Raw genomic sequence first — 12,879 nt, forward strand, 5'->3', positions numbered from 1 at the left:
TGTCTAATGTGATTTATTTTGTTGTTCTCTTCGCAGTAAGTGTTCCAGTTTTATAGCATCCATCTAAGGCAGTGTGAACTGTCTCTTGGAGGAAGGTGAACAGGCTGAAGTTGAAGTTGCAGAGATAATGAAGGAGATGAGGAGGAGCTCTCGATGAAAAGAGGTCCCTGATGAAGCCAGCCCACATGAGCATCACTGAGACTTGGGTTGATCCTTGTGTCAAAGGCACTTTACGACACAGCATTACAACAAAGCACAGAGCCAGCCCACTAGGGCATTTTTGTAGTATTTGTACTGAAGGAAACATGAGAATGTGGTAATCAACACTACACAAAAATATAAACGCAACCTGCCGGATCTTTTAAATGTAGGAAATCACAGTACATTCACTATTCAGTGAAAAAAACAACTGGAAGTTTTCACCTGGAGCACGCGTGCAGGCATTTGAACAACATGGGGGACAGTTGTCCAGTTTCTCGACTCAGTATCTGAAAAGGATCTTGTGCTGTCATGGTGACGTGTGGTTGACGGACACATATACGATGTACAGTGCTGCTAAACTCTTGGAAACGACTTCTGATGGTTGAATAATGGACATTCAGCTCTGCAGAATCCGCCCCGGGTGGCTCACCTTCAATCAATATGCCGACTGCACGCTTGTGTTCTTGGAAAAAGCAGTAGAAATGTCATCGCAGCTCATGAACAATGGGAACGAAAACAAAACTGTTGCGTTTATATTTTTGTTCATTATATTCAGGCTATACTATGTCATTTTTTAGTGTAGCCACTGTTGTACAGGTGTATCTGTAAATACTATTTCACAAACAGTACATTGTTGGTTGGGATTTAGTTTCATATCATTTTATTTCTTAACTGCCTTGTCAATCTTTCCACTCACAGAAAATCTATGTCAGAGGATTATGTTGTTAATAGAGTTGCAACTATTTTTATACCATCACATATGTCACAGATACTGAACTGTGCTTCGAAATAAGCTTCCGGGAAAATGATGAGCAGCCGCTCACCATCAATGACTGCAAACTCAGATAACAAATAATGTAAATCTCACCTTTCAGCAAACTGAAATATTCATGTCATTTTTTTTATAATAGATGCTCAGTGTGAGCAGTGCTGCTGTTTTATAAAGGAACGTATTTCTTAGATTTTAGACTGCCAGTTTTATACAGTATGAGGCATACATGAACAATATGTTGGTGTTTTGTAATGTAGCCATATACGATGATTTACTCAATATGTCTAATACAATATGTGGAATATGTTACATGACTATTATTTGCATAATCAGTTGTTATTGTCATTTGATTGACCTTTGCAGATTCATATGATGCTGAAGGACTGAGTAGCAGTAGGCTCATTGTGCCTTAATTAAATGTCCAAGTTTCTCTGGATAAGGCCAGGACACTTATCACAATAAAATTGGAAAGAAACTGTGTGTGGAGTCGATGCTTTTATTCCTGTTATATTTTGCAATAAATACACTGAGATGATGTGGTATGAAACACCATTCATGTGCAGTATCAATGGTGTCTAGACTTGCTGATAACAGCACAGACAGAGTAAACCATTTCAAGTAGTGTTTTTTTTTTTTTTACATTATCAGATTATAATAATAACAAAGACAAAACAATAATAATAAAGGTTTCACACATAAGATTTTTTTTAAGTATATTTACATGTTTAGCTCATCTGGAATATTGTAGTCCAGATTTAATAAATCTTAGGTTTTTGATTAAGACCTTTTCCACTGTGGTCCACGTGCACGGAAGACTACCAGGGGCAGGTGAAAGGAAAAAATGAGAGGAGTTAAGGCAGAACATTAAGTTGAAATGAGGAGAAAAGAGTCAAACAAAATTTGAGGATGATTTTTTATTTTTTGGTAGGATAAGAAACTAGAAATACTATTTTCTGACTAAAATCAAGTTGTTGAGAATGAAATAATTAAATGTTATTCTTGCGATACTATGACTTTATTTTCAATTTACGTCTTTATTCTTATAAAATGACTTTTTCTTGAAATATTATGATTTTTCCCTGTAAACTACAACTTTATTCTTGTAATATAACAATTATCTGGATCTCTGTGTTCTTCCTCTTCAATATGGCTCTAATATGCCAAATAATAATAATAATAATAATAATAATAAACAATGCAACTCTATTCTTAACACGTCCACTTTATTTTTGACCAGCAAAATGAAAAAAGACATCAACTTCTCTTTTTCCTTTATTATGTCTGACCCTGATATTCCTCCATATGTATGGGGGATAAAAAAAAACTGTGGTGAATAGGATGAGATAACGTCACGTGATCCCAGTCAGCTGACGATGACATGTTTCTTTTCTTTTTTTTTTAAGTCAAAGGCGATTTGTGGCTCAAGGTTCATTTATTGTTCTGAGCTCCGCTGTTTAATTACAGTCGATGAGCGCAGACGCGTCCAAACACGGGACGATCACCCAGAGACACTGCGCCTGCAGCCGCGTCACTGTGTCCCCCAGCTCCGGCTCCACGTCCATGAAGTTGTCGGTACTATGCGTTGTTGTTGCATGAAATAAACCAGAGAGGGGACATAACGAGAGACGGCGGAAATCTGTTGTTGTTGTCGACACACCAGCGATGCCTCTCTTCGCGACCAACCCATTCGACCAAGATGTGGGTGAGTAGCCGGGACCCGGGGGCTAGTGGTAGCAGGCTAGCTGGAGGAGCTGGGACCACTCAGCTTTGTTTGTGTGGTCCAGCGGGACACAGCCTCTCGGTTAGCATCACACCGCGAATGTCACACATCTGCCCACACAGCATTTATTGTTCCATATATAAGGTTGATGCTATATGAGCTGATCCTGGTGCTGTTCTGTTTCCCCCTCGGGTTTGTTGTGCTTCAGTTAGCCACCGGGCTCATGCGGCTAGCTAGCTAGCTTGCCACATCTAATGGGATTTAGCCAACAGCAGTTAGCATCTTGAATCTTTGAAAACGTTCAATAAAGTTCCGACATTTGAAGATTTAATCTACGTTTTCATACGTTTTCACGCCGTGTTGTGTGTGTGTACAGTTTTTATTTAATCATTCAGGTTGACAGTCAATGGACGTGTGACACAAATGTTGTCATCAGCTAATTGATGCTAAGCTAGCTAGCGTGCTAGCCGTCTGCTTCATCACTACCTGGCTGTAACCAACATGACGAGGCTGGCGTCTCTTAGTTGAATGGAATTGAAATATGATGCGGGCTGATGCGTGAAACCATGAAGCTGCTGTGGTTTTCCCTTTGTCTCTTTGCTGTGGCTCGAGTGGTTAATCACTTCATTAGCATGTGCAGTGAGCAGAGGGAGAGCAAACTGCACCAACACCTCACTGAGCCTTAACATACAAGCTGCAGCACTACATGATGATCTGGATTTATTCTGCGTGGATGGTTAATGTCAGGCTGTTAAATTGGTTTATTTTATATATTTGCTTGTAATCTGTGGGAGTATTGTGATAATCAACTTGTAACAAAGGGTATAAGTAAAATCCTCTGTCTGGTTACATGTTATTTGTTATTTTATGGTCTGTGTGACTAGTGCCATTTTGAATATTCTGCAAACCATTGATTAATGCATATGTCCCTGACTCAATGCATTCCATCAAACACTGAAATATGAAAGACATTTTGGCATAAGGAGATTCTCAAAATATTAGCGCCCAACTTGTTTGTGATTTCGGGGGGCCAATGCCAATACTAATATTAAGGAGTAAAAAAAAAACAATAGAAAATGATTCCTAAGATGTCATTTTCAATCCCTTATGACAAAGAAACATAGGCTTAAGGTTTGTTATTGTACAATTTAATTATGAACTTTAAATAACTATAACAAGAATAAAAAAAATATATATATATATATGACTTGAATTAAGAAAATAAGCATCCTTTTTAACTAAAATGTAAACATAAATGCCCTGTAGACAAAGCTCATATCGGTGCACATAGTTAAACATATACACAAACGATGGTATCAGGTAAAGACGGCCAGTGGGTGAAAGTAAATGTGTACATTTACTCAAATGTTGTATTTAATTACAGATTTGAGGTACTTGTACTTGTGTATATCCATTTTTCTCCTACTTTATACTCTTTCATGCAGTTGTCAGCTCTCCTTTTTAACTCTGTCTCTAAGCACAATAAGTCCTGAAAAATGTGTTTGTTGCAATGTTTAAGTTTTCTGCTGTTGCTGTGCTTCTTTTCTGCAGAGAAAGCAACCAGTGAGATGAACACAGCTGAGGACTGGGGCCTCATTCTGGACATATGCGATAAGATAGGGCAGTCACGCACTGGGTTAGTCAACTGTCTTCTACTAATCCACACATATTGAATGCACACCCACGCATCTCTCAGCTTTTCTTAAAATGTTTTTTTAAAAAGACGATTTCAAAGGGAAGGAGAATGAGACCAGAGACACAAAGTGTGTAGGAGAAACATCTCTATTGATCATTCTCTGTGGCAGAGCGATTCATCTTTACCAACCTTTTAATTTCTATTCTATTTCATTCTGTTGCAGACCTAAAGAATGTCTCCGCTCTATAATGAGAAGAGTGAACCACAAGGATCCTCATGTTGCCATGCAGGCGCTGACTGTAAGCAGACAGGAAACAAACAGCCATGTTTGGTATAAGTGTGACTGTTCAGTTAATGGAGATGTTATGTTTTCTTCTTGTCATCAAACTTCATCAACACTTAATTAAAACGAGAGCTAGTAGTGTGACCAAATAAATTCTCAAGTTTTGTTGCAATACGGTGCATCTGGAAAGTATTCACAGCACTTCACTTTTTCCACATTTTGTTATGTGACAGCCTTATTCCAAAATGGATTAAATTATTCACAGCCTTTGCCATGACACTCAAAATTGAGCTCAGGTGCATCCTCTATCCACTGATCATCCTTGAGATGTTTCTACAACTTGATTGGAGTCCACCTGTGGGGAATCCAGTTGATTGGACATGATTTGGAAAGGCACACACCGTCTATATGAGGTCCCACAGTTGACAGTGCAAGTCAGAGCACAAACCAAGCCATGAAGTCCAAGGAATTGTTTGTAGACCTCTGAGAAAGGATCGTATTGAGGCACAGATCTGGGGAAGGGTACAGAAATATTTCTGCAGCATTGAAGGTCCCAATGAGCACATTGGCCTCCATCATCCGTAAATGGAACCACCAGGACTCTTCCTAGAGCTGGCCATCCGGCCAAACTGAGGGATCGGGGGAAAAGGGCCTTAGTCAGGGAGGTGACCAAGAACCTGATGGTCACTCTGACAGAGCTCCAGCGTTGCACTGTGAGGGCAAAGGTGCTTCAAAAAAGTATTGAGCAAAGGCTGTGAATACAATGTACATGTTATATTTTCGTTCTTTATTTTTTTTTAAATTAGCAAAACTTTTAAACAAACTTTTTTCACTTTGTCATTATGGGGTATTGTGTATAGAAGTTTGAGGGAAAAAAATGAATTGCATCCATTTTGGAATAAGGCTGTAACATAACAAAATGTGGAAAAAGTGAAGCGCTGTGAATACGTTCCGGATGCACTGTAGGTGTTACATGTTTGTCGCCTGTTGTTGCCTATCAATTAGTGAGTCAGATGAATATTTTGACCCCTTTGTCCTCACAGCTTCTTGGTGCTTGTGTCTCAAACTGTGGGAAGATCTTCCACTTGGAGGTGTGCTCCAGAGAGTTTGCCAGTGAAGTCAGTAACGTCTTAAACAAGGTATGTTTTCGCCCTCTGTGTGTTGTCCAGATAACCTCATTAAGTGATTGTGTGCCATCCTTGTTTTCATAACTTCTTGATTGAATATATCTCCAGGGGCACCCCAAAGTGTGTGAGAAGCTTAAAGCCCTCATGGTGGAGTGGGCGGAGGACTTCCGCAATGATCCACAGCTGAGTCTAATCTCCGCAATGATCAAGAATCTACGTGAGCAGGGTGTTACCTTTCCTGCAGTGGGGTCCCAGGTAGGCCTGTGGAGGAAAAAGGACAAATGGAGGATGTTTTTGATTAACTGCTGTATTTGAGGCTCAGTTGTTGATTTCTTGATTCACCTAAGTTTAGGATATTTTGTTCACAGGCTGCAGAGCAAGCAAAAGCAAGTCCTGCTTTAGTGGCAAAGGATCCGTCCACCTCAACAAACAAAAAAGAAGAGGAAGACTTGGCCAAAGGTAACAAGTCCTCAAGCTAAATATCAGACAACTAAATATAACCAGTTTTTCAGTCCTCAGCTGTCGGTTGAGAAAAGGAGTATTGTCCTTCAAAAATGTGCTCACTGACACCTTTGCCTTTTTTGGAATTGCATAAATCACAATTTACACTGGATTTATGAACTGCATTAATATTTAGGGGGGTTTAAAATGTGCAAGGTCTTTCAAGAGCAAAGAAACAATCTGACTCATGTTTGCAGCTATTGAGCTGTCGCTGAAGGAGCAACGTCCGCAGACGTCCTTGTCGGGCCTTTACCCGAGCACCTCCAGCCTGCTCTCCTCGCACAAGTCAGACGGCAGGAAAGTCCGCGCCATCTATGACTTTGAGGCTGCTGAGGACAACGAGCTCACCTTCAAGTCTGGAGAAATCATCACTATCCTGGACGACAGGTGAACTACTCACACAAACACACACAAATAAGCAAGTACGCACAGCAAACAAGGATTAGTCAAATAACAGAGGATTCGGGACAGTTTGATGGCTCTTTGTTGTTGAGCATACAATTTAATACGTGTCCTGAATCTACCATCTCAAAAGAATCTACCCCTCGAGTTATCACATGATCACATCTCGAGGAATCTGATGAACAGCTTTTGGATTCTGTTCCCATTTGATGAAAACCTCTGAAATTACTCTTCAGGAATTACAACAAAATCCCAATATTTAACAAAGTAACTAATTTAAAGTGATGACGTCATGGAGTGTGCAGGGCCCTGTCGCCTGGGAGATGATGTAAACAAAAGGCCGAATTGTAGTGCCCCTGCCAGGCAGTGTGTTCTCAGAGTGGGGGTGCCTTGACAAAGACTAACCGAAGCACCTTGCTGATCCCAGAACAGGTGACAGGGTCCGTTAGCTAGGCTCCTTTCATTTGGAGGCAGTGACACCACCGGCGGTGACGTCGCTCTGGGTTCTATTGACGTTATAAACTTAAAATTAACTGCTTATCTACTTCGTTAACTCTGAAATATCGATTCTGTAGCAAGGAAAAAGACAACATATCAAATTGAATATTTTAGTTTCTTTTCATATGTGAATTTTTATTTTTTAGTGACCCCAACTGGTGGAAAGGGGAAACATATCAGGGAGTGGGGCTGTTCCCCTCTAACTTTGTCACTGCTGACCTCACTGCGGAGCCTGAGATGAGTGAGTACACACACACACACACACACACACCACTTATGTCATATCTAGTTCTTTGATCTCCATTTAGTCCATTAGCAGTATTGCTCTATGGATCCCTAAGAGGAAAATACTTTATCACTTACACTCGGCTGGTGAAACAATACAGTTCAATTGGAAAAACACAAACAACACAGTCGAGTTATTGGTAACATAAAACAAAAACTGATGTAAACAATTACACTCCTGGTACTTTTGTTGAGTCGTATGAGAATTGTCCTCATAGCAATTTGGACATATTTATTATTATCAAGAGCTTTATACAACTTTTACCTTATTCTGATCTAACAGACCTGTCGTATAGACACAGATCAATGTTTTTCTCCTGTAACTGCTTCCATGTCTCGTGAAGTGATGCACGTTCTTTATTTATCCACTCACTTGATTCCTGCGTGTTTAACATCTTCATTGCTGCGACAGTGGATTCTACTGTGTGAGCCTCAGAAAACGTTTTAGCCTCAGGCATCACATCTTACAAAGCAAATCTTCTGTCATCTCTACGGCTTCCTGTCAGATGTAGTTACACCAGAGGACTTCTGAGCTCCACATGAAAGGACTGCATGTACCAGCTTGTCTGTGCATGTCAGTAGTTACAAGATGCTTTGTCAGTCTGCATAGAAGCTGAAGTTGTTCAATAAATTGTCAGAACCCACAGATGTATTTCTCGCCATCCAGCGCAAATGGCTTTCACTGTGTATGACCTTTGCTCTGATGCTGTCTGCTGATAGTTTGTCGTGCTTCTTCCTTACATCCACAATTTTTTTTTTATGTTGCTTGTCGTCATATTCATTTGTGTGATGCTCTTGCAAATGTTTAATCCCTTGTTTATTTACTCATTCTGCATGGGTGCATTCCTTATTCCTCCGTTTGTGAAAAATCACTTCGCTCGACAAACATGACAACAGCAGGCAACTGCTCTGTCTATTTATTCTTCAATAGCTTATGAGATTCTAACTTTCATCTTCATTTGTTAACCATACTAATATTTTTCACTATTAATCGGATATTGACTGTGAAGCAGTGTTTCTGATTGCTACTGTTGCGTTGTTTTTTTATTGCCGCATTTGCTTACTTGGAAATCTACAGTGAAGACGGAGAAGAAGACAGTACAGTTCAGTGAGGACATCCAGGTGGAGACTATAGAGCCCGAACAAGAGCCTGCATACATAGACGAGGTAAGTGCACAGGCTCACTGAGTCGTTCAGCTTCACTGAAATGTCACCAAAGTGATGTTTCAAGATTTTTGATTTTAAAACCATCACCTGCTCCTAACATGAGTTACAATACAGTCAGAATCAAAACTTAACAACATTTTCTATTATAGGACAATAAAATCATGAATTACCCCAGGAGGAAATTTTTTATTTCCAAACTGTATGAAATCATTCAACAGTCTCATCAAAAACTTTATTTACAACTTCCAGGACAAAATGGACCAGCTACTGCAGATGATCCAGAGTGCCGATCCCACAGACAACCAGTCAGACAGCGCCGAGTTATTACAGCTTGAAGGTAAACTGAAGACTGAAATAATCTGAGTAAAAGAATAAAGGTGTGAGGAAAAATGATCAGTTTACAGCAACAACTGTGGTGATTTATGTTTGAGTAGAGATGAAACCGATACCATAAAAATCTTTATTTTTTTAATCAGGTGCCTGCAATCAAATGGGACCTCTCATTGACCAGAAGTTGGAGGATATAGACAGGTGAATTGTGCAAGAACAATAAAATGTGACTATTGTGAAAGTAAAACTTAAGACCATCAGACGTTAAAACGTATAACAAATAATATAGTCGGACCCTTATTAAATATGTAGTTAAGGAAGTCTTATTGTCTTTATGTGTTTGTATTATTCAGGAAGCACTCAGAGCTGTCAGACCTGAATGTTAAGGTGATGGAATCTCTGTCGTTGTATGCCAAGTTGATGAATGAGGATCCCGTTTACGCCATGTATGCCAAGCTGCAGAGCCAACAGTACTACATGCAGCAGCCCGCCAATGTAGCACAACAGGTACAGTGACACCAAGACACTTGGACTTCGCACTGAAATGTTGCTGTCACAGCTGCTGCGTCCTGACAGTTTAATATTTAGACAAGGATGTTGCTCTTATTTTGTTTTTTACCTTTACTTGCCACTGTCCAAATGCTTTGCCTCTGCACATTTCACCAAAATTATCTTGCTGGATTTGTCGTCCCCTAAAGAGACTGATTTCCTAATCTTGATACTTCAGTATTTCATCTGCGTAACTCTTCGCCAAGCAATTCTCACATTAGCAACTCAGTATTCGCTCTGTGCTTTGTTTTTGACCACAGGTGTACCCTGGTCAGCCTGCATCAGGTTCATATGCCATGAGCGGTACTGCTGTGCAGGGTTACAGTGTTCCCATGGAGCAGCTTCCTCCTGGAAGCTCCATACCTGGACAGCCAGCTCCCAGGTGAGTCCCCTCATACATCTTGATGTCCTGGTACAATATAAACTACAAATTGTTGACATTATCTCTGTCATTCCCTCTTCTATCTAATTTTCCTATTTGTTCTGGTCTCAGCTGTTATTGGAGACTTGGACATTATTGAACACTGTCTTCTATTGGAGAGTTTTCAGTATTAATATTTCAACTTTTCTTTAAATATTTAACGATTCCACCTTGCTGGATTGTTAAAATTCATGTTGCTTCGCTCTTTCCCGTAGTGATGTTCATATGTACATGGGCCAGCCGCCAGTCTACTCTGCTGCTCCAGGCAGCATGGCCCCAGCAGACATTCACTACCACAACCCAGCTGCCGGCCATGGTCCCCCTCCCGGCACGGCTCCCACGGGCATGACGCAGACGCAAAACTACAGCCACCACTCCGGCCCAAGCATAGCACCTTCCACAGACGCCGCACAGGCCCCCTACTTAGAGAAAGCCTTGCTATAGGGCCCCCTTTGATCACTGTTATCCTTACACGTACATGCACCAGGCCTGATCAAATAGTGGTCTGAGATTATTTCTTTTATTATATTTTATGATTTGTTTTTATCGTGAAACACCAGAAGGATGGAAAAAACAAATAAGAGTAAGTTAACCTTGACATTTGCCATTCTCTGTGTTATTTTATCTGGCAGATGTACAGTCCGCTTTGATTTGAAGAATTCGCCCCAAGTCACACTTGGTCTGAAAATGGACACTCGCTCTTCTCCTTCGTGTCTTCACCTGATTTATGAGCATGGAGGAGACACGCAGGAGCTTTCAGTTGCACTTATTTCATTTCTGGATTTCACTCAAACCTCTTGTTCTCGAATCTAGATCTAATAGCAAAATATGCATTGTCCATTTTAACGGACAAGACCTGGCATTAACCATTTCCTTGTAGTGACAGGCCTATTGAAAATTGTTATTGGTCCGTATTTTTTCATAATTTCTTTGGAAGTTTCCTGGTAGAGAACCACTTAACTGTGTCCTAATTAATCTTTGCTAGTTCAGTTGAATCTATTGTCAGTTATTGATCAATTCCAGTGGAAAATAAAACAGTTTATTCCTCAAACCGTCCACAGGTTTTTGGATTGTATAGACTAGCCCTCACATTATTGCATATTCAGCTAGTCTACTGTGTGATTACAAATATTTGGGTCACACTAGCAATTAATTTGAATAATTTAACAAGTGAACCAGTTTCTATAGTGTTTTATCTTTGATACCAAATTCCAGAAACTTTCTAGGAAATTATTAAGAAATTCCAGACCTGTTGAATGAAGCCTAACCAAAATGTTTTGCGATAACAAGTGTAACTGTAACTACAATCTAACAATCCATATGCAAGTACCAATATAAAAGAATGCACACAGGCATTCTTTCATGCACACTGGACCTGCACAACCCGATAGACACACTACAGGAAGGTGTACAGCAGTTACACACACACACACACACACACACACACACACACAGCGATACACTTACAGCACTTGGCTCACACATCATCAGTTGTACTTGATGATTTACCGTCACACGCCACAGCCTTCTCACCGACTTAAATCAACTGTGGTGCTGATCACATCACTAAAAAAGGGGAGTTGACTTCCATTAACTTGCTTTTTATTTAAATATCAGAAAAGTGATGTTTGGCAATGCTAAAAAAAAAACGTCAGGCTACTACATTCTGTATATGTTGTCAATTTTAAAAGTACTGAAAACTGAAGCCACTTTGTTTTTTGGAGGGGAAAAGAAATGAGAGGAATTCAAGCATGCACATGACTCTTGTAAATACTGTACTGAACCAGTAGTGAAGCCACATGATGACCTCATGGGTGGGATGTCTGTTAACACAGCTCTGGGCGGGTTTAAAGGGAAACTCTGCAGTCGTATGTCACAGATGAATGCAAAGGTGTGGAAAACAGTACCCACATGCTAAAAAATTCAAGATCATTTTCTTGTTTTCTTTCAGTGACTCCTCACTTTATTCTGCAGAGTTTTTCTTTATTTCTAAAACAAGCAGTCCTGCATCCTTGTTGCTGGATGTTGGAGTCACTGTGTCTCCGTTCAGGAGCTGTACTAACAGACTCGTACCACAGACTTGGCTACTGGGGGGGGGGGACTCTCTGAACCTCTCCAGTGTATTTGAAGCATCTCTTTAGTCAGTGTTGAAAAATGAATACTATGGAGTTTTTCTTTTCTTTTTTGTAGTGCATTTTAAGTATGTTTTGATTATTGTTAAGCTATTTTAAATGGAGAACCAGTACAGGATGTATGTATTCAGAGAAAGGTGGAGTAAGTGATATTCTGCCGAACTTAGTTGTATATTTAAATGGCTCACACGAGAACATGGACACTTCTCTCTGTGTTTGATACATGCTTGTCGTACTGTAGGGTCGAATGGTAATGTGAAAACTGATCAAAACACTCCCCTCCACATCCATCTCAGACCTGTCATATCTTAGAACTGTCTCACACTAAAACACACCCTATCTGAAGCTCAACAGAAGCTAGAGGAGAGCGCAAACCTCCGCCAAGGCCCAACTGTCCCTGTAAATTCAATCAAGCTGCACCGACACACTCATCGATATCACTTCCTTTTTTTTCCCCTAAAGATCCATGCATTGATTTAACTTATGTCAAAGAAAAGACAAATCTTGCAATGGACCCTTGTTCAGATCCTTGTCAAAACCAATTGGCAGGTACAAGAATATAACTTCCTTGGGGGAGGTGACAAGGTTTAAGATCCTGGACAAGTATGTTCAAGATTTGTAAAGCTCTCTTAACCAAAATCTCCATAAGCTATTGGTGACAGTGCCACTCTGAGGGAAGGATCAAAAGTACAAAGTCTCCTTCTCATACATTTTATATAAACGGCTCATTTATGTGGATTTTAAGTGTCAAAAGTCATTGGAAAAGAGATTTTTACAAAAAAATGAGTGGAATGCAAAAGGCTGATGAGACTGGGAAATTATTTATGTTGTATAATATCGAATGATGCTAAATGA

The 12,879-nt window shown here is 40.0% G+C and overlaps 1 protein-coding gene and 1 non-coding gene across 2 annotated transcripts in view; both read left to right on the forward strand.

Moving 5' to 3' along the window:
- The window catches only part of LOC117777743 (collectin-12-like), a 37,565-nt gene extending 26,343 nt beyond the window's left edge, over positions 1-11,222 (forward strand). The window contains exons 11-24 of the mRNA XM_034612651.1: positions 2,631-2,675; positions 4,245-4,329; positions 4,553-4,628; positions 5,656-5,751; positions 5,848-5,994; positions 6,108-6,198; positions 6,438-6,627; positions 7,287-7,381; positions 8,504-8,592; positions 8,842-8,929; positions 9,069-9,123; positions 9,276-9,429; positions 9,732-9,853; positions 10,108-11,222. Of these exons, the coding sequence (XP_034468542.1) occupies positions 2,631-2,675; positions 4,245-4,329; positions 4,553-4,628; positions 5,656-5,751; positions 5,848-5,994; positions 6,108-6,198; positions 6,438-6,627; positions 7,287-7,381; positions 8,504-8,592; positions 8,842-8,929; positions 9,069-9,123; positions 9,276-9,429; positions 9,732-9,853; positions 10,108-10,336 (1,562 nt within the window). The 3' untranslated portion in view covers positions 10,337-11,222. The remainder of the gene's footprint in view (positions 1-2,630; positions 2,676-4,244; positions 4,330-4,552; positions 4,629-5,655; positions 5,752-5,847; positions 5,995-6,107; positions 6,199-6,437; positions 6,628-7,286; positions 7,382-8,503; positions 8,593-8,841; positions 8,930-9,068; positions 9,124-9,275; positions 9,430-9,731; positions 9,854-10,107) is intronic.
- On the forward strand, positions 6,958-7,070 carry LOC117778969. Its single transcript, XR_004616873.1, has one exon. It is a non-coding gene; the product is annotated as a small nucleolar RNA SNORD89 (small nucleolar RNA).
- Positions 11,223-12,879: the final 1,657 nt, after the last annotated feature.

The sequence above is a fragment of the Hippoglossus hippoglossus genome, chromosome 17, assembly GCF_009819705.1.
Source record: "Hippoglossus hippoglossus isolate fHipHip1 chromosome 17, fHipHip1.pri, whole genome shotgun sequence".
NCBI lineage: Eukaryota > Metazoa > Chordata > Actinopteri > Pleuronectiformes > Pleuronectidae > Hippoglossus > Hippoglossus hippoglossus.